Source organism: Canis lupus, chromosome 16 (assembly GCF_011100685.1).
Source record: "Canis lupus familiaris isolate Mischka breed German Shepherd chromosome 16, alternate assembly UU_Cfam_GSD_1.0, whole genome shotgun sequence".
NCBI lineage: Eukaryota > Metazoa > Chordata > Mammalia > Carnivora > Canidae > Canis > Canis lupus.
Window position 1 is genome coordinate 8,587,975 of NC_049237.1, and position 24,749 is coordinate 8,612,723.

The following is a 24,749-nucleotide window of genomic DNA, read 5'->3' on the forward strand; positions in this document are numbered from 1 at the left end:
TTAGAGGCAAATAACTGAACAAATAACACCACCAACAAAAACAGCTACAAGAGTTGCAAGTGCTGTGAATATACCCAACGGGACTGAAAGTAGGGTTTTCACAGGTGTTCATAGCAGCAGCATTTACAGCAGCCAAAAGTGGAGGCAGCCTAATTGTCCATAATGGAGGAATGAGTGAACAAAAAGTAGTACACACATAATATATGTACAATGGAATATTATTCAGCCTGAAAAAAGGAAATTCTGACCTATACTACAACATGGATGAAACTTTAAGATACTGTGTTAAGTGAAATAAGCCAGTCACAAAGGTACAACTATTGTGTGGTTCCCCTTATATTAAGCTCCTAGAAGAGTTAAATGCATAGAGAAAGTAGAAGGTGGTTGCCAGGGGCTGGTGGTTAAGGAGGAATGGGAGTTACTGGGTAATGGGCACAGAGTTTAAGTTTAGGAAGATTACAGATTTCTAAAGGTGGATGGTGGTATGTGGTTGCACAATAGTGTGAAATGTCCTTAATGCCACTGTACTGTACACTTAAAAATGTTAAAATGGTAAGTTATGTACGTGCCATAAAATTATGTATATATCACAACAATAAAAAGAACCTTCAAGTAGTTGCTCCTGGAGAATGGGAATCAGGGATGGGGGAGAGTAGACTGCTGCCTTTCGTGATACATTTATAGAGTTAATTTTTAAAACTGCATAGACTGGTGACTTTGATTTAAAAAGCAGTTACTGATTTATGCAAATATATATGTGAAAGAATCTTCATCATAGGAAAGAACTGGAAGCAGCCTCTAATAACTACCAGTATTAGGTCAGTAAATTATGCTCTATCTGTATAGTGGAACACTACCCAGCTTTTACAATGATATTTAAGATCAAAGAAGAAATAAGTGCACAGTATATTTCGTGGGGGAGAGAAGGGATTAAAGGTCTCAGTAAAGCTTATGTTGAATCTTATGAGTGTTACAATTTGGTCTTTGTTATTTATATGGTTTTTGTTTTGAAATATTTTTATGGCTGCTTATTTAGTCAGATATATATGTGGCCTTGTCATAAAAACACTCTGAATTTAATTCTTAAAGGAGGAAAATGGCAAACCAGTTAAATCTCAGGGAATTCCTACTGTGTGTCCAGTTTCACGATCCTCAAATGAAGCAACTTCCCCGTACCATTCCCGAAGAAAGATGAGGAAACTTCGAGATCATAATGTCCGAACTCCTTCTAACTTAGACATTCTAGAGCTCCATACAAGGGAGGTCCTCAGAAGGTTAGAGATGTGTCCATGGGAAGAGGCAAGTATTATGTTTCATGATTACAGAAAAGGAGTTGGCTGTTCCTGAAAGTTCTTTAAAGGGATAATAAAAAGAATAGTCTGGTGATGTTTGTTTTCTAATCTTTGCGCCTCGTATTGTAGGGGCCAAAAGTACTGATGTCCGTGACAGGGAATGTGTTTCAGCTTTCTAGGCATCAGTGTAGTAGGCTGAGTAGATCTCATTTTTTTTGGTGGACATGTTTATGGAGTGTTTACCAAATACCCTATGCTCTTCTAGGCTCTGGGGAAGATACCAGAGTGAGCAAAACTGGTCTCTGCATTGTGTAGCTTCCATCCTAGCTCAAGTTGGAAGAATGGGAGACGAGATATATACTAAAATAATATAATTTCAGGTAATAAATACTATGAAGGAAGCTGGAAGAGTATAGGGAGAGTTTAAAAAAAAGGGCTGGGGTGTGGATGGCTACTTTAGCTCCCCGCCTACCCTCATCAGAGAACCTCTCAGGTTTGAGCTGACAAATACAGGAAGAAGTCAAGTGGATACAAAGATTTGAGGAAACAGAGTGAAGAGCAAGTGCAGAAAGCCTACTCCCGACCCAGCAGTACCAGCATGAGAAACTATTGGACCAGGACACTGTTGGAATAAACACGTTCAAGTTTGGGAAATGCTGGCTTAATGGACAAGAGGGAGGGGGGGCCTTTGTAAAACATGGTAGTGAGTTTATGGTGAGTCATCCATCATTTTACATCTTAAGAACAGGAATAATTTAAAATGAATAAGATAGAACTATTTCTGAATTAAAAGATTTGAAGAAGTTCTTTAGAAATTATAACTTAAACATTTTACATTTTATATAATTGTATTGATACTGTTTTAAGCTTTTGTTGTTCTGAACCTCTTTAACCCATAGCCATCTGGGAGAAGATTTAGCTTGTTATGAAAGTTTCTATTTATTATGAAAGAAAAAAATTACCACAAAAATAAAATACTCTTTATTAAAAAACCGCTGTCGTTGCACTTTTATGCCCCATGGTGGCCTTTGTCCCCAGCGATAGCAGGGTGGTGATCTGTAAGTTGCTGACAGTGCCTCCCTGGGAAACTGGGGATTAGATCAAGGATAGGATGACTGGGCAGGACCCAGCAACTAGTGCCCCTAGGAGCAAGGAAAAGATAATTAAAACACATGAAGGCACTGCTTCTCCAGTTTTTGAGCTTTCTGCAAGAGTGAAATGTCTTTGCATTCACTTTATGTAAATTTTACATTCTGCTTTATAGAATGTGTTTTATTGTTAGTGGCCCTACAGGAAGATGAACCATATGTATTCATGCTTTGGTTTTAGGAACCAGTTAGTGTTAGTGCTGCACACTGCACGGTTGGGATGTAGGGCCGAGGCGGAAGGTGGTGGTGTACTGTGTTCCTTTGGTCAGGCAGGTATATCCGAGGGCAGACATTAAGTTAAGTTCTGTTTTTATACTTTAAGGACATCTTGAGCTCTAAACTGAATGGAAAATTTAACAAACATCTCCAGCCATCTTCCACAGTACCAGAATGGAGGGCAAAAGACAATGATCTACGGTTACTGCTGACAAATGGAAGGATCATTAAGTACGTCAAGTAGATCAGAGCGTCACACAGATGAGTTTTCAGTGGATTCCCTCTGTTCGTTTAGTCCCTGTACCCACTAGTGCACATCTGACTCAGATATGGGGAAAGTGTCTCAGTTCTCCACTCCAACTGGAGATGAAGGGGGAGGATATACTATGTGGCTGCAGTGTCAGACTGTTTTGTGACTTGATTCTTTTCTCCTCTATGTGCAGAGATGAGAGACACCCCTTCGCAGATCCAAGTCTTTATACAGCAGATAGTGAAAATGAGGAGGACAAGAGAAGGACAAAGAAGGCGAAAATGAAGATGGAAGAGAGTTCAGGAATAGAGGGAGTGGAGAATGAAGAGTCTCAAAAACCACTTAACAGTATGTTTTATTTTTTTAAAAGATTTTATTTATTTATTTGAGAGCGAGAGAGAGAACATGAGCAGGGTGAGGGGCAGAGGGGAGAAACAGACTCCTCTGAGCAGGGATCCCGATGCGGGGCTCCGTCCCAGGACCCCGGGATCATAACCTGAGCTGAAGGCAGATGCTTAACTGACTGAGCCACTCAGGTGCCCCCAGTATGTTTGTTTTAATGGTTGTTTAAAAGGTCTACTTATTACCTATGTGATAATATGTAAAGTCACTTGCTAATTTAAAAATTTTAAGTTTGTAGTAGGATTGAAAATTGTCATGTCCCTAATACTCTAGAGAAATCTGAAGTATTTCTGAGTAGTTTATCCGTCAGGGAAATGTGAATGCAGATGCCAAGTGAGGTGTAGTGACCATGGAAGACGTTTTTAGTGCAAGGGAGGGTATGTGCTAGTCAGTTGGGTGACAGATTTTTACAAGAGTCACATGAAAGCCTATGCATTTTATGGGCCTCTACTCCAAATACTAAAATAGTCACAAGTTTAATACAGTTTCTTATATAATTTTAGCTAACATGTATATATGGTTGTCAGAATTAGGAGACATACAGAATTAGCTCTCTGAAGCTACGAGTAATCCATGTGTTGTTCTGTTTGGTTGCCTGTTGACAGGAAGACCTCTACTTGGTTAGTAATTGGCTATCATCCATGTGACAAAAAATAACACCTCCTCTTCCTTCAGATTATTCTTCTTTGAGTGAAGTCTTAATTTCTTAGCATTTTTCAGGGCCTCCATATACCCTTCTATTTTAAAAAGTACTTAAATAATTTGATAGATTGACAAGAAAAATGAACATTTCATCCATGTTGAATACTTCCATTCTTGCTAATTCTAAATAAATTTGGTGTTGCTGTAGTTGGTGACTCTGCAAGTGTTCACATGCCAGGGAAAGGCAGCTAATCGATGGAATTATTGAACAGTTGTTACTTGGCAGGGCCACATGAGAGAGAAGGGCAGTGGTAAATCTTAGTTTTTAAGTTTGTTGAATTCACCATCTTCTTGAGTGCTTTATAAGTTTAAGAGAATTATCTTTTTGTTTTCTGTTGAGAGAAACAATGCAAAAGAGAAAGGGAAAAGCATCTTGTAGCCAATTTTAGCGTTGGAGGTCTTTTTTTCTGGAAAGAGAAAATTTCCACGCAAATGAGGAATGTATCATCATGCTCAGTAAATGCCACAAACATTTTAAGAGTACATTTCAGTCTGTATCTTGATCAATTAGGGAGAAAGTGTTTGGAGGAAGAAGGAAAGGAAGAAGATGAAAGCAGTGCAGGAGGGTGGAGCCGGGGCAGGCGAGGCCTGTGTGGAAACTGGTCTGACTCAGGTGCCATTCTGTTTGTAAGCCTCCACGGACTGTCTCTCTTACTCTCTTCCTGCTCGCAGGGTTTTTTACAAGTGTGAAATCAGAACTCAGGAATCGATCATCAGAATATTCTGATATTTCTGATTCAGAAGACTCTGGACCTGATTGCACTGCACTGGTATGCCCAAACCCTTGTGACTTGTGCATTATCTAATGGAAAGATGAATATCTACTTTCTTTCACCTGCGGCAGCAGAGGGGGAAGAAATGACAGCTCTTCCCAAAGCCTGTCTCCATGACCTTTGTGGCACAAGGTCTTCCCTGTAACAGCAATTACGTATACACACACACACACACACACACACACACACACCCTGTGACTGTTTACATTTGTTAAATGTAGCTTTTGTCTCTGGTTTTAGAAAGGGGGGATGGATGGATGCTATTCTTAGGTTTCTCATATTTCTCGTAGATTATATTTCATTTCACTTTAAAGAAAACCTATATTGTCCTTTTTTTTTAAACTAAGGAATTATGAACTGTAATTACTACAGATTTTAACTTTGTCACAGGAAATACAGAAATAATTCCATGATAATTAAGATTCTAACTTTGCCTAGACTGATAAAATGTTTTTGGTTAGTAGAAACTTACTCAGATTTCTTATATAGATTTGCTTCCATTTAATTATTTATTATCTCAGAAAAATAACTTTACCACTGAAGAGTCTGAAAGTTCAGGTGATGAAAAAAAACAAGAAATAACATCAAACTTCAAGGAGGACTCTACTGTGATGAGGAACTTCCTTCAGAAGGGCCAGAAGCCATCTAGAAGTGAAATTCCAATTAAAAGGTAGGCTTACTGGTTAGTGGTCTCATTACATTGTGATTATAAACTCTATGAAAACATTTTTTAATTTTATATTTTACTAAAAATGTCAAAAGAAGAAATAATCTTTGTCCTTTTGCTTACTTTCTCTTTAGGGAATGTCCTACCTCTACGAGCACAGAGGAAGAAGCTATTCAGGGCATGCTGTCTATGGCTGGGTTGCACTATTCCACATGTTTACAGAGGCAAAGACAAAGCACAGACTGCAGTGGTGAAAAAGACTCTCTCCAGGGTCCTGGCGGCTGCCACAGCAGTAACCATGAGGCTAGACAGGTGTATCGCTGTGATAAACCAGTGGACTGTGGTAAGAAACATAAATTATCAGTCTCTAAAAAGTCACATATGACCCCCAACTTCATAGCTGTATTATCCTAGTTGAGGTTAGAGATTATGAGTAAGAACTATAAATTGCACATCTTTAGTTGGAAATGGTATTAAGCATATTGGCCAGAAAATATATAATGTTGACAAATATAAGATGCAAGTATAAGAAGTCAAAATGTAAATTAGTGGCTGGAGAATTGTGTTCACTGGCATAATCTTACCACTGCTTTTGCAAGACAGTTAGTGCTCTTTTATAAGCTATTCAGAATGGAAGGTAGGATGAGGTGTCTTACATGGTCCGCTAGGCTTGAGCCATCAATCCCTCTTTTCTTTCGTGGGAGGGAAAACAAGTTTTGATCTGTTTCTGGGTGAGGACATTCTCTTAGTTGAAAAAGAAATATTGGGAAAGCGAAGACTCAGCGACAGTACCAGTGATGCCATGTAGTGTTTTGTTCTGTGTACCTTTGGGGGAAATCTTGTTGCCTGAAAGTCTGAGGAGGGTGGGGGAAAAGATGGTACTAGTGGTACCACCTTAAAACTAAATGCCTGTTGTAGAAATTGTGTTCACTTCCCAGTTGTGTGAATTGTGTGCCAGCAACCTGACATCCATTTCACTTAATTCTTGAAACCGCATTTTGGTGTATGTAATAAGACTTTTACAAGTAGAGGCAAGAAGACTTAATAAAGCTAATTGAACTTGCCCGTACTTGCATAGCTGTTCTTACCCACTGGTGTTAGAATTGGAACCCAGGGCTGTCTGATCTCAAGATCTTGGCTTATTGTATAAGAGGAAACTGACGCTTAGAGAGGTTAAATAATTAAAGATGCACCAGTAATGGAACATCTCAAATTCAGATCTGGGTTTGTCCACACCTTTCTCTCTCCCTGTCATTTCTTTGGTTCCTTGAAAAGAAGGCTTCTTTGAAAATACTGCAGGATTCAGGCAAACATATGCCTTTTATTCTATATGGAAAAATATACCCGTTTTAGAGAGAGTATATTGCATTTGGCTTTTCCGTCTATAACAGATGGCCATAGAATTTGACTCTGGATCTTCCAGCATCTGGCACAAAACCTGTCATATAAAGACAGTCTTTGAGAGAATTGAAAGAATTAACATGTTAGGTTGTGAGCTGATGACGCTTTTGTTTTTGAGAGGGAAAGCAGCCTGGTGAAAAGTATATGAGTAAACTCATTTTTTAATAAAACGTCAATCTAAATGTACTTTCAGTTTCAAACATTAGGTTAATTTTGTTTGTTATGATTAAGTTTGTGTGGATATAATTTAATTAAAACTTTTGTTTAGGGTACCATGTCAAGACTGAAGATCAAGACTTGAGGAGTTCTTCCTGGATTAAACAATTTGATACAACTTCCAGATTTCATCTTCAGGTATATGCAAGGCTTGAAACATCAAAAGGAGATTTAGGGTCATCATTAACTGTGCTTTTGCTTTCTGTTTTTTTACTGCAACCAGTAATTGGATCTGGAAAGCTAAAAAATAATTTACAATTAAATGCACATTTAATTTGAACAACTATCTGTTTTTAGGAATTCTGATTTAACAACTAATGCAAGGGTCATGGAAGGAATGTGATCTGGAAAAGAATAGTTGATTCAAGGAAAGCTAAAAAGTCCTGGCAGCCAACACTTCTTGGTTATGTCTAGCTAGGAGAAAGGGGAGTGGGGGGGAGTACCATGAAGATCTCTTTTTAATCTCTGACATTGTTTCTTGAACATTTTTAGATAGTAAATTTTAGAGTTTGATGCAGTTATTGACTCTCTTACAAGAAAAATATTCATCATAAATACTGATCTTTGCATGTATTTTCTCATGGTTTGTGAGAAACCCTTACCCAGACTATCCATGGACTCCAGATTAAGAGCCTTTGCTCTAAGAGAAGACACTTGATGTCTTGGGATCCCAGCATATTAATAGTTATACCAAACAAAATGAGCCCCAAAAGCTTTTTGAGAAGCCACAGCTTTCCAGTAGTCCATATGATCTTTTGCTACAAGCTTTGGAAAATGACAACCATAGAAAGAATCAAAATTCTCATATGCTGTAGAGTCGAGTCCCCTAACTTTTCCAACACTAAGCATACAGTGTGTAGTGGAATCACAGGTGTTTGTTTAAGTAGACTCCATGCTGAGATGTAGGCTTCAATGCAGGGCTTGAACTCACCAACTTTAGATCAGGCCAAGATCAAGAGTCAGACACTTAATCAACTGAGCCACCCAGGCACCCCTTCATGCATGGTTTTTATTTTCTTCATTTGGCTTATCTACATTTTCTAAATACTTAGACATTTTACAATAAGCAAAAGAGCCAAGTTATTTTTTTAAGGCAGAGTTTTGTAGTGTAAGTCCTTTTAATAGAATATACTCCAGAATCAAAGGTCAAGGAAGGAATACCTTAACTATTAGTAATTCACTTATTCAGTGTATGATTTTACAGTGCTTCATGGATCATAACGTTTACAACTTAATTAGCATTATAGGATTCAGTATTAAAAGTAAGCTACTACTGGGGACCCTGGCTGGCTCAGTCGGTAGAGCATGCCACTCTTGATCTCAGGGTATAAGTTTGAGCCCCACGTTGAGTGTAGAGATTACTTAAAAATAAACTCTTTTAAAAAAGTAAGCTATTATTTAAATCTAGCTGTTGTTTTTGTCTTTGAAAATAAAGAAGTAGAGGACAGATGATTAGCAAGATCACCTTAGAGAAAATCACATTTCTTTTGCCTATAACCCAGAGAGGTTTTATAGAGAGGCCTGTCAAATCATAACAATTGTTTTCTCATACTCAGGCATATTTGTAAGACTAATTTAAAGCAAGTCTGTGTTTAATGCAGTTTTATTTTTAATGAAGATTTTATTAATTTATTCATGAGAGAGAAGCAGAGACACAGGCAGAGGGAGAAGCAGGCTCCACGCTGGGAGCCCAACGTGGGACTCGATCCTGGGTCTCCAGGACCACGCCTTGCTAAACCGCCACGCCGCCCGGGCTGCCCTATTTAATGCAGTTTTAAAAACTTATTTGACCATTACAGAATCAGGAATTTTACATCACACACACACATACAGCTAGTTTCATGAAACATCACATCTGCAGTATGTTCAAGTCTGTATTTTCTATTTTTTAATTCTGGTCATGCCCCTTCTATTGGTTTCAAGACCTACCCATAAGTAGCATTGTTGTTTCCTGATGGTTCATTCAGTGATCTTTTAAATAAACAGAGGAAAGAATTGTTAGAGAAAAAAACCAGACTTGGCGCTCAGCATCTAGGTGCTTTTTTTTTGGTAAACAATTTAGATACAATGGAGTTGAACCTTAACAGAAGTTAGATTCTAGAAAAAATGGTGCATTACACTGTGACAGATACATGGGAGCTGTGATGTGATGAGGAAATGGTAGGTCCATGTCCCAGCCACAGGTTCTTTCCATAGTGCATGTCATGGCACATGCAGAATACCATATTATAATAATATATGTGGGACCCCTGGGTGTCTCAGGGGTTAAGTGTCTGCCTTTGGCTCAGGGCACGATTCCCTGGTCCGGGGATGGAGTCCCACATTGGGCTTCCTGCGGGGGAGCCTGCTTCTCCCTTTGCCTGTGTCTCTGCCTCTCTCTCTCTCTCTCTGTGACTATCATAAATAAATAAAAATTTTAAAAAAGTTATATACATTTATATATATAAATATCCAAATTCATATATATATGTAAATAAAAATGTTTTCTTCTAGACTTAAGTTATGATGCACACTTTAATAATGGAATCCTGGGGATCCCTGGGTGGCTCAGTGGTTTAGCACCTGCCTTTGGCCCAGGGCGTGATCCTGGAGTCCCGGGATTAAGTCCTGCCTCGGGCTTCCGGCATGGAGCCTGCTTCTCCCTCCTCCTGTGTCTCTGCCTCTCTCTCTCTCTCTATCATGAATAAATAAATAAATAAATCTTAAAAAAAATAATTAATAATGGAATCCTTTCGTGCTATTAGGTTTGGGAATGACATGACCACCCTGAAGGTGTAGTCGTCTGTGGCTGCTATATGTTAGGAAAACCAAAGTTCAGTAGTCTGTTCTCTCTCTTGACTTGCTATCGCATAGAGAGGTTAAATAGCTCACGTATCTTAAAGGAACTCTAAAAACCCAGCTTTACTTATTTCCTTCCTTTTCTAGGATCTAAGTAGAGGCCAGAAATGCATCAAAAAGGAAAGTTCATCAGAAATCAGTCAGAAGGTACAAAGTAGGAATTCTGTGGACAGCAGTGGCTCAAGCCCGCAAAATGGAAAGTATACACAGAATTCAAGCTTGATTTCAGGGGTGTGCCAGATAAATAATGGCAGCGTAAGCCCAGAAAGGCCAGTCGGTGAAACTTCCTTTTCAGTGCCCCTTCACCCCACAAAGAGACCTGCATCCAATCCACCACCTATCAGCAACCAGGCAACAAAAGGTAACTTGCACGTTTGTAGGCTGAGTATGTTTTTGACTGTGTATCTTGGTGACGGTGGAAGTTCAGTTAGACGCAGTGGTCCCTGCCCTCAGTGTGCCCTGATGCACACTGGATGGCGCAGTGGTGGCAGTATGCAGCAGTGAGTGTGGAAACAGACCAGGGTACCCAGGTGGAACCTGGAGGAGAGGTGGTGGATCCTGACGAGGATGGTAAGGGGTTGGCCACACAGGCTAGACCACAGTGAAGGTCAAGGAGATAGTGTGGCCAGTGGTACAGGTGAGAAACAGTCCGTGGGCTCTATGAAACTGCAGTCGGTTTGGTGGCTGACGCACAGTTAGATGCCAGATTCGGTCAGGGCTCCTGCTCAGGTGCTAGGCAGGGGTCAGGCTGTGGGCAGCCTGAGGGAGGTTGGCCTTTCTCTCTCAGCTGATGAGCCGGGAGGCTTGAAAGGGCAGAGCTCCATAGTGACTCTGCCCCCCGAACACCCGAAAGGCTTGCTTTCCCTGTCGCTCTCCCTTCACGTCTGCAGGTGTGTCTGCCAAGAATGATCTTCACTCTTAAACTGATGTTGGTGTCTTCTAGGTAAACGTCCAAAAAAAGGAATGGCAACCGCCAAACAGCGTCTTGGGAAGATTCTTAAGTTGAACAGAAATGGCCACGCCCGTTTCTTTGTGTGACGGAGCTGCTGTGGTGGCCTCTCTTCCCTCTGGAGCCGGACTAGTTTCGGAGGCGTGGGAGCCTGGAGCTCCCGCTGAGCCCCCGCCCGAAGCAGTTTGCATGTACAGTAGAGAACACTGCCCGAAGAACAAAATGAACCTGATGCTGCATTTTCACTGTGCCACACCCACTCAGCAATAACCGTTTTGGACCTGGTGGGGGAGAGGAAGAAGGAGGGTAGAACCTTAAAAAGAGACCTTGAACTGGAAAAGGTCTCTTGTCAGGGCTTGAATTTCATTTTGTTGTTGGTAGTGTCTTGATTTATTTTCAGTGGTAGGGTAAAGAATTATCAATAATTTATTTAACAGATTTTTTTTTAAAGTTAACAGCTTTTAAATTCTTTCTTTTTTAAAGCTATTTATTTGGAAGATTTCTGGAGAAATATCTCACTAATTTAGATTTAAGAATGTGAAAGTTTTTAAATTATTTTTGATAGTGTGTATGTTACATGTGGGGAAGAGCCACAGTAACAGTAACTAGTCTGGACTCTTAAATTTGATATTCAGGTTAAAGTCTTAAACAGGGATTTGATGCATTAATTATTTTAAATTAAGATGTATATGAAAATCATTTTATTTTATATATTTCATGTGTTTTTTATAAGCTATTAGCTTCGCTTTTGCTAACATCCAAGGTGCATACTGTTACCCAGGTTGATTACCTTATATCCCACCTTCCCTCTGCACTCCCCATCATTTTGTGACGACGCAACAAGACTCTTTCTCTTTGCAGGGAAACACTTTCATAGCCAATGTGTAAGAATTACATAAAAGATCCCACATTTCTCATTTCGTTTGACATTGCAGTTTTCTTCTAATTATATAAAAATAGGCTTCTTGCATTTTCATTTTTGCTGATGATAACTGGGTCCCAAAGAGAACAGCTTTAATATCTTTTTCCTACTTGTGGGATAAAGATGATAAGTTTGGTTAAATTGTCATGTTTATAGTTTTTCAAATACATTTGTAACTACAGAGGGCCTTCTTCATACTGCTGGTGTTGGAGGGCAGGATGAGCACCTGCCATAGAGGTTATATTTTATGACGCCTTTATTCTGTGTACCTAACTTGTTGGAAAATATGAGATATGGTTTGACTTAGTATATTCAAATCTGCATAATAAGCCGTAATATAATAGGACTATACTGTATTAAGTTGTATAGAAGCAAGCATGTTGGAGTAGATCTTTTGGGTGTATGTGTGTTTAGTTTCTTATTTCTTAACCTTCTAAAGAACTATTTAAGATACAAATTTGGAGTAAAATGGGTGCTTCTTGCAGTTGCTTCCATCTGTCCTAACTTAACCAGTGCATATTGAGATTAAGTGTCCGGTTGAGTTTTAAGGAATCATTTCTCTCCTTTATGCACAGTTCTTACTAAATGCCAGTTTTCAGTTGCTCGTAATAGCTTTTATTTTCCCTTTTCCTCCCCATGGCATCAAATAAGTGATTTCTGGGGCTGAGGTGGAGATATTCCCAATTCTGATGAGAGAACATTTTACAAATTTCTACAAAGAAAACAAGAAAACATAGGCAAATAGGATAAGATTTATTTTTGTGGAGAAGAAATATGGCCATACTATGGATTTGTCTTTTTTTTTTACTCGGCAAGGTAGCAGGACTCTCCCATCTGTATTAAGTATCGCTTGAAGAGCTAAGAAAAATATTGATACCATCATCTTTTATGGTTGCAATCAAATGTGTATTTTCAAAGAGAAATATTTCTTATTCTGTCTCCATTGCAATATCTCATGGAATAAATACAGAATAGCTTATAGGTTAGCCTTTTGGGTCCAAATGACTGGACCGAATTCTGGGTCTTATCTGGGTGTCAGGAAAAATTTTTTTATGGAAATACTAAATGTCTGTAAAGGGCCTACTTACAAACTCTGCCTACACTATCCCAGAACTGGTTAAGAGATGGGTATAATCAGTCATTTGTTTGGTCACTGGATCTCAAGATGTCAAAAGTTGGGGCTTGACTGATTCTCCTACCTCCTGACATATTATGATAATGTTTTGGTTTTCTGTAGACACTGTTTTAGTGTTAGAGTTCACATGATTTTGTTTTGGTTTAAGAAATGGTAATTATAATTCCTTCTTCCAGCTACATCACAGTCTGGGTTCTTTTGTTTTCTTTACATTTTTTATAGCTCTAAGTATCTTTATTACCTGACTTCTTTAGCTATAAAAATTAAAATCAATTTATTTTTATGAATTAAAATGATGACTATTATCTACCCTGCGTACTTAGCCCAATAAATCTAATTTTAAATAGCCAGTGTGTGTTAGTAGTAAGTGAAGTTACTGTGGATTAATTTTTGGCAGGTTTTGCCCATGAACTGGCTACGTTAAAAAAAAAAAAACAAAACAAAAAACACTTTGAGTAAGATAATCTAACTACTGAAATAGAATTCATGTACCTTTTTCCAAATTGGTGAAAATTCAGCCTATTGGCCCAGTGAGTTGCCAAGTCAAACTTCTAAACTTACTGGCTGTGATGCATCCATTTATCTCATGGAAGTGGCTGGACTTTGAGGCGACTGCAGCCAGTATCTGGACTCGGCTGTAATAGACAACCTTCTGTTTTCCTTAGTCTCATTTATAAACCCTCCTACCACACAAATGCTGCAGCTTAGATAAGGAGACATTGGTGGCATTTAGCTAGTTATGTGCAAATAGATAAAACAGTTGTGACTTAAAATATGCGATTTTAATGGTAGTGGTAGATAATGATTTTTCTGTACTGATTCAAAAAGTGACTTCTGTTAACCTGGGAACCCCTGTACTGTAACTCATAATGTCACATAATACACTTTTCAGGATTGACTAATGATGTAAACAACACAAAGCTGGCAGATTATAGTAATTCAGCATCCTAGAAATACACTGAATTTCATAAGCATCAGTTAATTTTTAAGCACACAATTAAAAATTCTGACCGAAATCACAGAAACTCAGAGAAAACAAGACCATCATTATCACGACTTACTTAGCTTCAATACTGATCTATTTTTTAATAATCCTAATTATTGCCTGTTAAATGAACTCTACTGTATTGATTCATATGATGGCAGCAGGTATTTATCCAATGTCTGTGTGCCCAGCACTGCTTACTACTGTGGTGAGATAGAAGGCTGAAGTTGTGGTCTCTGCTCTTGAAAGTATCTTCTCCAGGAAATAAGCAGTATTACTTTCATTTCTAAACAAACTTTAAGCAAAAGAGGGCCCATGTGTTAAGAAAGATAGCATAATTTTATTAGTTTCAACTGAAATGTATAACTGTAGAAGTGGAAGTAAATTTTTAAAAATTTTTAAAGTTTAAACATTTCAAAAGTTAATAATTTAATGTTGATAATAGAGGGGTGTGTTACATAGCATGGAAGGGAGCATGAACCTGGGTTTTTGTCCAAGTTCTGTCATTTATGTATCAGCTATGTGACTGTAAATAAGTCACTTACTCTGAGTCTTGGTTTTCTCATTTGTAAGTTTGGATAAAAATGTGGTTAAGAACAACACAGAAAAGCATTATTAACACTTCATGCTTGCAGAGAATTTATCATTATTTAAGTTACAACTGACAAAGCACATTTATATGCCTTTTAAGTGAAAACTGTTACTCATAAAATTTGTTTCATCTCAAGTATATGCCCAGAGCATCATGATACCTAAAAAATCTGAAGAATCTCTAACAAAGTGTTGAATTAAAATCAGAATCCATGCTTGAAGTGAAAGAAAAACAAGTGAGATAGTTTATGGATAAGAGTGAGAAGGCGTATCCCCAAGTAATCATTAAAATAATTTAAAGGAATTCAAAGATGGTTTTAGGTTTTGCTCAAAGAGGAATTAGGACAGTACTGCGCCAGAGATCCTGCCTACCCTTCAGAGGCTAGATAAAGGTAAAATAAGTTATGGAATTAAAATGATGTAGCAATTACCCAAGGAGCTAGGGGGAAAATATAAGGTGGTTAGAAGACGAGAACCAACGAAGACCGCTCAGAGTTGGCTAACAGCAAGCAGCTGGTAGGGGGAAAGCACTATAGAGGTGGAAAGAAGACTTGACCAGACATCTTGAAAGGAGAAGATTCTTTCTGCCCTTTTTGAGAGATGCCCTCCGTAGTGACGGCTACTCCCCAAAGAGAGGAGGAGTAATTGTACAGCCCCCTGGACCATGGCCAGAAGTGACAATTGCAGTATGTAAGCATTTTACAATTTCACATAAGAAATGAGGGCTTAATAGTGTAAATCTGAAACTTTTTCAAAAGCTTATTTTCCCCCCATTAAATACTAAGCTAATTGCTCCTTCTGAAAAGAGAAGCTACAACTCATCAGTCATTTTCAGATGTCCTAGGCCTTTATCTAAAGCAATCTGGAGAAAGTTGACTTTAGGAAAAGAGTATTGCCAGTAAGTAAAGGAGACCAATGAAAGCCAGGAGGGCAGTGACGTGCCCAGGGTCATGGTGGACCCCAGACATCAGGTACCTTGCTTCCTGAGACAGCCCCTATTGTGTGACGTTGTGCAGCCTCTGCTCATCCAGTGGATGATACACTCACTACATGTCAGGTGGAAAGAAAGGGGGAGAGATAATATACTTACTACATTGCTCATGAGACGTAATTTTAATACTGTAGCCTTACTAAAAAACCCTTTTATTTTCCAGGGAACGTCATGCCATAAGTCAAATATTTGATACCCTTACATAAACAAAATTTTTAAAGTAAGGTTGTTAAGTAAATGCCTATTTCCAAAGCAATTAGCTTATGACTGTGGTTTTATTCTTTTATAGTATTTTTCCCCTTTATACTGGGTAGGGGAAAATAATACTCACTCGCCTGCATTCTATCCCTTAGACTCTCCTGCTCACCCTTGGTGCCCTTTCTAGTGTTCTAAAGCTTTGTCTTAACAAGTGCAAGATTAAATTTTTTGTTAAAACCTTTTTGAAACTGTATTCAGTGATTCTTCCAAGTTTATCTGCTCTGCACTATTTCACTAATAAACCCTGGCTACCACGTAGCCCTTGACCTCCAAGTAGTTTACCTATGCAAGACCTGTGACATTCTGAATTCACTTTTATTTTACAAAGCAGTCCTAAAGGGAACTTAAAACCATAAAGATAAACCTTGCCTCCACCCAGTTTTATTTAGGCCATTTCCTTTTCAAAATGTCAGCTCTTTTTCCCAGGATTTTTCACCAAAACAATGATCATAAGTGCTGGAATATATAATATTTTGCAGGAATAAAGTAACCCAGACATACTCTTATATTTCATTGGTGGATCTTGGTTGGTAACAGTTACCAGCATTAAGTGTGATATATAATGAGGAGTTGATTCCTTCCCTGGAATCATTTCTCCCCTCTAAGATTCATAAGTAACCTTTTATTTTTACAAAGCATACATATAGACTTCCACATTATAGTCAGGGACCTGAGGTGTAACTTGCTAAGTGAACCCCAAGGTTATTTTATCTTGCAAAAGAAACTAAACCAAACTAAGGGCCTTACATTTATGGTTAGACTGAATCAAAAGCTATAACCTCAATTTTTTCAAAAACAGCTTCTGACTGCAAAAGCAAGTCATGCAGTTGTTAGATATGAAATAGCACTGATCAGGAAACACATATGCATCTTTGCAGACTGTATTTCCTTCCGAAAAGACTTTTCTACTTTTAATATAAATTAAGCCATAACAGTTTCATGCTGTGGAAAGAGGGTGAAAAGGTTCATTTTAAGAGATTATATAATATGAATTTTCACATTTACTGTGAAATGTCTAACTTTGCCAGTGCTTCAGCAGGTTGTTGTTTTTTTTGGGGGGTGGGGGTGGGGGTGTAGAGGGTGGCAATGTGGGGGTAGTATTGGTTTTAGGGGTTTTAAATCTGTGAAATTTGAAAAGGGGACAGTTGTTGGCTATAGTATTTACTAGTTTTGTAGTAATGTTTTGCTAGCCTGACTGACTTTCCTTAACTGATTTTTATGCCCATGGTCCAAGGTGACTGTTACCCTTTCTCGTTTGGGGTGTCTGCGGAGTAGTGTCTTGTCTGTTTGTATAGGCAGTCAGTATGTGTGCACATGTGTGTCCTTTGAATACAGAAGCACACGGTGTGACAACAGAGTGGGGTGTGGCTGGGAAATGGGATGCTGAAGCTTTAAGAGCATTTTTTTTTTGATTCATAACAGTATTTCCCATCTTTTGCCTGCAGGCAGGGAAAGTGTAAGTATTTATTTTGTTTCTGTTTTAAATTTGTAAGTCTTTAAGTAGCTTACATTGGTTATTATAGGGGAGGACAAGTGACTTGTTTAAAGTTGTATTTAGTATTCTTTCCAATTTCTGTATTTTAAAATATTGAAATTAAAATTGTATTACTTCTGTTTTGATTTTTTAGCACTCGGTGTATTTTTTGCTTATTTTGTTTGAAAGTATAAATGTTGAAAGTTGTATAAAATGTGTCTTTGAAAGAAAAAAAAATCTGAATTCTATATCTAATTCTGACTTTCCGTTCCCTTTTTGTGCTTATTGACTCACAGGAGATTTGAGAATGTGAAAAACTGTGTCAAACTTATGCTTCTTACTATTTCTGAAAATTTAAATGTGAAAAGTAAAGTGTCTTATTCTTTTATTAGACGTATTGCTGGGGAAGCAGTTGCTGAGAGAGAGGAAGGAACACAAAAGGGTACTTGGCAAGATACTGCTGTGCCCTGGCCATGATGTGGGTGTTTACTGAGGAACATTTAAGAGCACTCATTGTTCACAACCCGGGCACCCCACAAATATTTATTGAGCACCTGCAGTATACCAAGTGCTTTTCTAGTGCTGGGACTGCAAGAGTGAACGAAACAAAGCCCTAGTCCTCAGGGAGCTTATGGTAGACGTGAAAGTTGGGGAGAGATGTGCCATGGTGACCAGCTGCCTCAGTGAAGGTGGAAGGGAAGTGCTAGTTTAATGAAAAAGACAAATTCTGTGTCAGCCTTGGTGCTTTGAGAGACCCCAAAGCCAAGTCTGGGATGATATGTGGTGAAGTAAGAGGGAGCTACAGACCAAGGAAGGAGTGAGGGGCTGGGGGCAACACTTCAGGGCAGAAGAAGAGCCTGGGATGGGAGGGGGTGGGGGCAGGGAGGGGCTGGGGGCAACACTTCAGGGCAGAAGAAGAGCCTGGGATGGGCGGGGGCAGGGGCAGGAAGTGGCTGAGAGTCCACTCTGGAGGAGGACCCTGATTGGTCATGGAAACCAAGGCTTCAGAAGGAACACAGACTTGTCCTCTTCGTATACCTAATACACCAGAGTTACACCAGAGTTACACACACTTACAAGAGTGTTACCCCAGGCACGTTTATACCTCCTCTTTCTTAACTGGCCTGCTCTGGTCCAAGCTGATTGAGACCTAAATCTGAACTAATTAATCTGTTCTTTTGTAAAAATCCACAGACTGTCTGTATACCTGTGGGATGCTAACCCTTTGTTAGGCTCATTTGTTATTAGTTATCAGGACCTGCTTTCCTCAGACTTCTAGCCTGGTTTTTGTGTTTGCACCAGGCAGTGAGGCGGACCGACCCATCACTGTGTGATATGGTGTGTTACACACCCCTCATTTTAAATAGAGAAGAATCAGGTGCTATGCTGTGGACAGAGTTTTGAACAGAAGCCCTCATTACCTTTATTCCACGTATTTCCTGTAGACAAGGCATATTTTCATTTCTTCCTCCGACTAACCCAAAGAGGTAGGTGCTACATTGTCCATCCATCCTACAGATGAAACCGAGGCCAGAGAGGGTAAATAATATGTCCAGGTTCACACTCTGATAAGTAAAACTGAGTTTTGAATCAAAAGCCTAAATAAAAGCTATGGTATTTTTTTCTGAATTTCTTTCTCTAATTACTTTATACATACTTTCCATTATTAAATAGGACTAGATAGTTCTTAGGAATGGTTTATGTTCTAAACATTTCTTTGTAGGTACCCATTTTGGATTGAAATACATTTTCTTCAGAAGTTTTCTGTTACTTAACTTTGAGTCTAGTTTTCCCAGGGACAGGCACACATGGAAGACTATGGTTTTTCTGCTAGGGTATCATCGTCTAGTGGAGAACAGGCTGTAAACAGTGGGCACAGGATACTGTTAAAATATATGAACCTAATAGCAGTTGCCAAAGCCACACACCAAGGATGTGAGTAGAGGCCGTGCCCGGCACACTGCTTCCACGGGCTTGGCTCCCACGTGAGAGCACAATTGCCTCCCTCGCTGCTTCTGCCACTGCTCTTCCCACGCCGAAGCCTCTCCTGCCATCTTGTGCCCCTCAGCTCTATAAGCAGGCCAGTCCAGATAAGGAAGGAGAAAGAAAAGGCCTTCTGCCTGCCTTCCAGAGCCTGGCTTCTCTCCTACCCCCACCCCCAAAACTCCTTCCCATCCATGTCCTCATCTTCATTTCCCTTCCAGGTTCTCCATTCCCTCTTTCTGGCCTCTTCCCAACCTTGGTCCCAGAAATAATACCCCTTACGCTCTTTTCAAGTGCTAATTCTGAAATACTGTGGCCCTTCTATGCCACAGGTGGAGAAAAGGAAAAAATGAGGGCCCTAAAAATAGAAAGTAACGTGTACGGTTTAAAAGATAAAACCTGGAACGAAAGATTCTCCACAGTAAGAGTAGTATTTGACCTTCCCCTAAATCCTTCACTCTAGAAGCTGCCCTAAGGAACTTGAGATACATTTGTGTCTGTAATAACCTGCATCAAGTCAGTGGTGGCTGGTGACCTGGGGAGTGAGAATGGGGAGATCACTGAGCCTGGGAACTCGTACACACTTAGGTTTTATGTTTTGTTTTGTTTTGTTTTTTTTCCTAATTCAAATAACTTGTTGAATTTGTAATTAAAAGAGGCAAGTGTGCTCTACCACAGGGTATGGGTTAGCTGCCCAAGAACACACTGCTTACACCCTCGTGCCTATTCACAACCATCAGCACTCAGGCCCTTGTATTCCTGGGGTGCTGTAGTGGCAGCCTAGTGGGGCTGGGGAGTGGGTCACCAGGGAGCTCCTTCTCCCCCCTCGCCTACCCTCTGCCTTGTCTGTGCTTCCATCGCTGTACTTCTCACTCTGCAGTGTGTACTTTCCTTTTTTTGTCTATCTGAACTATCAGCCCGAATGTGTTCCTTTATCCTCGACGTGTTCTAGAGTTTAGCACCAATCTCACCAAAAATACACTGAAAAATACATAAACACAGTTCTTATTGCTGTGATTTCCTCTCTCTCGCTCTCGCTCTCACAGCGGGATGGGATGGGAGGCAGTGGAAGAGGTGTAAAACAGAACAACGAGAAAAGAACCTTCAACCACTGTTGAATTCTGTTTCTGTCAACTCTGGAAAACTGTGGAGGGGCGCAGTTGGTTAAGTGTTAGACTCTTGATTTCAGCTCAGGTCATGATCTGAGACGGTGAGACTGAGCTGGCGGCTGGCTTGGTGCTCAGCTTGAGATTCTCTCCCTGTGGCTCCCTACCACCCCACTCCTGCTAGCACAGTTACGTGTACTCTCTCTCAATAAAGTAAAATAAAAACAAACTGGAAACTCACCAATGCGGTATTATAAAAACAAATGTTTCAAGTTTCTTTACAATAAGAAAAAGGTGATAGTAAAGATTTTTCTTTAATGAAATAAACTGATTATATAGCTCACGTTTAAAACTTAAAATTTTTATTGTGATTGCTTTGTAAACATCAGTTTATATCGGTGTGCCTTGCTTTGAACACACAGCAATAGTTATATAGTAATAGTTAATGTGTAAAACTGCAAAACAAATTAATTGGGTGGTACCTCATCATGAAAGCATTTCTACGTAAAGGAGGGGAAGGGCAGCCCGGGTGGCTCAGCGGTTTAGCGCCGCCTTTGGTCCAGGGCATGATCCTGGAGACCTGGGATCGGGTCCCACATCAGGCTCCCCACATGGAGCCTGCTTCCCCCTCTGCCTGTGTCTCTGCCTCTCTCTCTCTGTCTCTCATGAATACATAAAATCTTTAAAAAAAAAATAAAGGAGAGAAAAAGAGCTTGCTGAAAGTTACTTGACTCTGCTGAGCAGTATTTTCAGAGCTTTGGAGCAGGACCCTTCATAGGTGCTGTCGCTCTGCTTTATTCTTGGGCAGCGTGATTGTCAGAAAGGGAGTTGCTCAGGGGCTAGCAGGTCTCGCCTTGGAAGACAAGTCATGATGCCGTTGGCCTGGTCACAAACCAGCATATAAGTATGCTGAGCCCAGTAGAGACTGGGCTCTAAAGATTCCTGGTCAGAGGGAGAAGCTTGGTCAAGAGCAGGACCAAGAGACACAGCTCCAGGCTTGGTTCCTCAACTCCAGATCAACTCCACGTGGTGGACACCTTACCCTTCTGTATCAGATCCCAAATCCCCACAGGTGTCTTGGTGAATGACCTTACCAATATTCAGTTGCCCAAGCCAGATTCCTGGATGCTGTCCTCAAACTGCCCCCTCCCTACCCCAACAAATGATTCAGCCGTCAGCAATCTCCCCACTGGATAAGTTATACAGAATGAAACTATGAAGACCTCATCTTAGAACAACACTTGGACAGAAAGCTTCGTTGACCCCACCTCCCTCTCCTCCCTCCAGTAAGGTCACTTGCTCACCACCACCTCCTGTTTGCCTTTACAGCAAACCTTCCTGCGGATACCATCTCCATTTGCTGTTGCCACGTCCTCACTGCCGGCTCAAGCTTCAGCCCCCTCCAATCATCTTTCTTGCCATTCTGCCGCCCGCTGTCATAAAGCTCAGGACAGACTACTAAGTAGTGAGCAGCCACCTGGAGACCCTGGGGGATGAGGGGCTATCCTAGATGTTCTGTCCCAACTGAGATCCCAGCAGGATGCAGCCCCAGGGATGACTGGTTATATTGTGTAAAGCAGAACCACCCAACTGAGCTCAGTGAACTCACAAAACCATGAAAAAGAAACCACTGGTTTCAGCCACCACGTTCTGGGGTGCTCAGGAATAGAGAACACATCTCTCTGCCCTCTTTCACTCAGTCTCTTGATGGCACTCAATGCGGTTGATCATCCTTTCTTGAGATATTTAAATACTTGCCTTTCACGATTCCCAAATTCTAGTTTTCCTCCTACCTCAGTGGCTGCCCCCTCTCGGTCTTCTCATTCGCCTTCTTCATCAGAGGGGCAGATCCTTGGAATACTCTTCTTCTCAGTGGATATTCTTGCTGACCCATCTCATCAGTCCCGTGGGTTTAACCATCTGCGTGTTCACAGTCCTAGTTCTGCCCTCTTCTGCAAGTGCCAGACTCACAGATCCAAGGGCAGGCCGGGCATTTCCACCTGGATGTCCAGTAGGAATCCTCTAACTCTTCTTCTACCTTACACTCCTTCAGGACCTGCATTTTAAAACACAGGGGTTTTATTTTTAAAGATTTTATTTATTCATGAGAGACAGAGAGAGAGAGAAACAGAGACAGACAGAAGGAGAAGCAGGCTCCACGCAGGGAGCCCGATGCGGGACTCGATCCCAGATCTCCAGGATCATGCCCAGGGCCAAAGGCAGGCGCTAAACCGCTGAGCCACCCAGGGATCCCAAGAGAGGTGTTTAAATCAGGTATGGTAGGACGTGTGCACATGGCAAGGTCTGCTATGAAAGATGTTTTTAATACTCACAGGCCGCTAGTAACTGGAGGCCGGCACACTGCAGGGTCGGTGTGCTGGCCTCCTGTGTTGGGGAGGAGGCAGAGGGAGTGGGGAAAATGTGGGCAAGAACCTTTGTTGTGACTTGCGGGAGACACAATCAGTGAGGCGTGCGTGCAGCCTTCTAGATTCCTAGAAATATGTCGAGCTTTTCAAAGCCCCAACGGACATCTCATCCTTCAGCTTTTCCTTTTAAACTTTTGGTTAGTCTTTTGTTTGCCTCAACTATTATCCATTGTGTCAGCCAGTCGTGATATTAAAACACTGAACTACCCCTGGGGAAAAGCCACTGGGACCGGGCTAGTTCCAGTGAGGATGAATAAATACAAGCCTTTTCAGGGGGGCCTTTCACGCAACTAGTAGACAAGCCAAACGATGTTTTTTGAAAAAGCTCCAGCCCTGTTTTGCTGTCTCTGGTACTGGTACCAAGAGTGTGGGCTTTTAGTTTTCGAGGCTGCCACGAAATTCAGGAGATGGGAGCAGGGTAAGTGCAAATGCCACAAAGCTTGATGTTTTCACTTTGACGCAGCTGTTCTTCTTGACTAAATGCTAAATGAGCTGCTGTAAGACTTTAATTTCCAAAGCTCTGAAAAGTATGGATTCTGATCATATTTGCCAGCTTTTCATTGCGGCCACACTGCCACTGACAGGCAAACGTTTTGAGGTTCCTACTCCACCACTTTCACTGATGTCACCCTTCTGAGAAATATTGTACTGCAAATCAATATTAAAATCACAATTAAAAATTTAAATTAAAAAATTAATTTTAAAAAAGGTTTTATTTGACACAGAGTGTGAGTGCACAAGCAGAGGTGGTGGGAGAGGGAGAAGCAGGCTCCTTGAGCACGGAGCCCCATGCAGGACCTGATCCCAGGACCCTGGGATCATGACCTGAGCGGAAGACCGACACTTAACCCACTGAGTCATCCAGGCGCCCCTAAAAATTAAATATCCAACAAAAATTTTTTACACAATTTTATGGGGGCGGGTGGGGCTCTCAGCAGGTTGAGTCTGCTGCTCTCTCTCTCCTTCTGCCCCCCCCATCGTGCGCGCGCTCTCTCTCAAATCTTTAAAAAAAAGCCTTTTACACAATTTTTCAAGAATCCACATTTTTTTAAAAAAAGATTTCATTTGTTTATTCATGAGGGACACAGAAAGAGAGGCAGAGACATTGGCAGAGGGAGGAGAAGCAGGCTCCCTGCAGGGAGGCCAGTGTCCAGGATCACGGCCTGGGCTGAAGGCGGCGCTGGGCCGCCCACCTGCTGGTTTAAAGCTGTCGAACGGCCTGGATAAGGATCCACGACGCCTGCACCAGGGCTCCCCCCACACCAACACTTAACTGGGAAACTTACCTGCTATTGCTTTTACTTCTAGAAGATTCCCAGAGGGCAGACTGCTGGGTCAAAGGTCAGGCACACTTACAACCTTAGGGACTACTTTCCCAAAGGGTTGTAACAGCTCACATCTGGGGGGGGGGGGACCCAAGCGTGCGCGCCTGCGCTCCGACTGCTCCGGAACACCTGGTCCCTCCGTGCGGCAGGGCTGGGGAGGAGCGGGGCCGCTTTCTCCAAGGACACGCACGACCCTTTCAAGCTTAAAACGCGAGGTTCCCGGCGAGCCCTGAAGAGAGAGAGAGAGAGGGAGAGAGCGCGCGCGGCCGCGACCCCCGCCGGCAATCCCGAGGGATCGCGGTCACGTGGGCGGGGCGGGGGCGGGGCCTGGCCGCGACGCCCCGCCCCCCGCCCCCCGCCCGCGGCCCCGCGTCGTCCGAGCCGTCGGGGCGGCCGGGCTCCGTCCGCAGGTGGGCTGGCGTCCCGGGCGCTCCGGCAGCGCGCGGGCGGAGACGTAGCGGGCCTGGCGGCCGCGCGCTTCCCGACGGCCCGGGGCCTCAGCCGGAGCTGCGCACGGCCCGGGCGTCGCCGCCCCCGGCCACTAGGTGAAGGCGCCGCGAGAGCCCCGGGGCGCTGCCCCGAACGACGAGCCTGCGTCTGCCTGCGGCCCCCGCCTCCGCCCGTCCGGGCTGCCGACGGAGCCGGGGAGCGGGCCGCGGAGCGCGGCGGCCGCGCGCAGCTGGGCGCCCTGAGGCCGGA

General features: G+C 41.7%; 1 protein-coding gene and 1 long non-coding RNA gene across 2 annotated transcripts in view; one reads left to right on the top strand and one right to left on the bottom strand.

Moving 5' to 3' along the window:
* Positions 1-17,465, top strand: part of KDM7A (lysine demethylase 7A) — an 81,425-nt gene extending 63,960 nt beyond the window's left edge. Inside the window, exons 12-20 of the mRNA XM_038559409.1 lie at positions 1,090-1,299; positions 2,763-2,887; positions 3,100-3,254; positions 4,683-4,780; positions 5,305-5,453; positions 5,585-5,793; positions 7,120-7,205; positions 9,993-10,266; positions 10,849-17,465. Coding sequence (XP_038415337.1) covers positions 1,090-1,299; positions 2,763-2,887; positions 3,100-3,254; positions 4,683-4,780; positions 5,305-5,453; positions 5,585-5,793; positions 7,120-7,205; positions 9,993-10,266; positions 10,849-10,943 — 1,401 coding nt within the window. The 3' untranslated portion in view covers positions 10,944-17,465. The remainder of the gene's footprint in view (positions 1-1,089; positions 1,300-2,762; positions 2,888-3,099; positions 3,255-4,682; positions 4,781-5,304; positions 5,454-5,584; positions 5,794-7,119; positions 7,206-9,992; positions 10,267-10,848) is intronic.
* LOC119869616 lies at positions 9,438-24,362 on the bottom strand. Its single transcript, XR_005371244.1, has 4 exons — positions 24,012-24,362; positions 22,093-22,355; positions 18,632-18,722; positions 9,438-11,135 (listed from the first exon to the last, which is right to left on the bottom strand). It is a non-coding gene; the product is annotated as an uncharacterized LOC119869616 (long non-coding RNA).
* Positions 24,363-24,749: the final 387 nt, after the last annotated feature.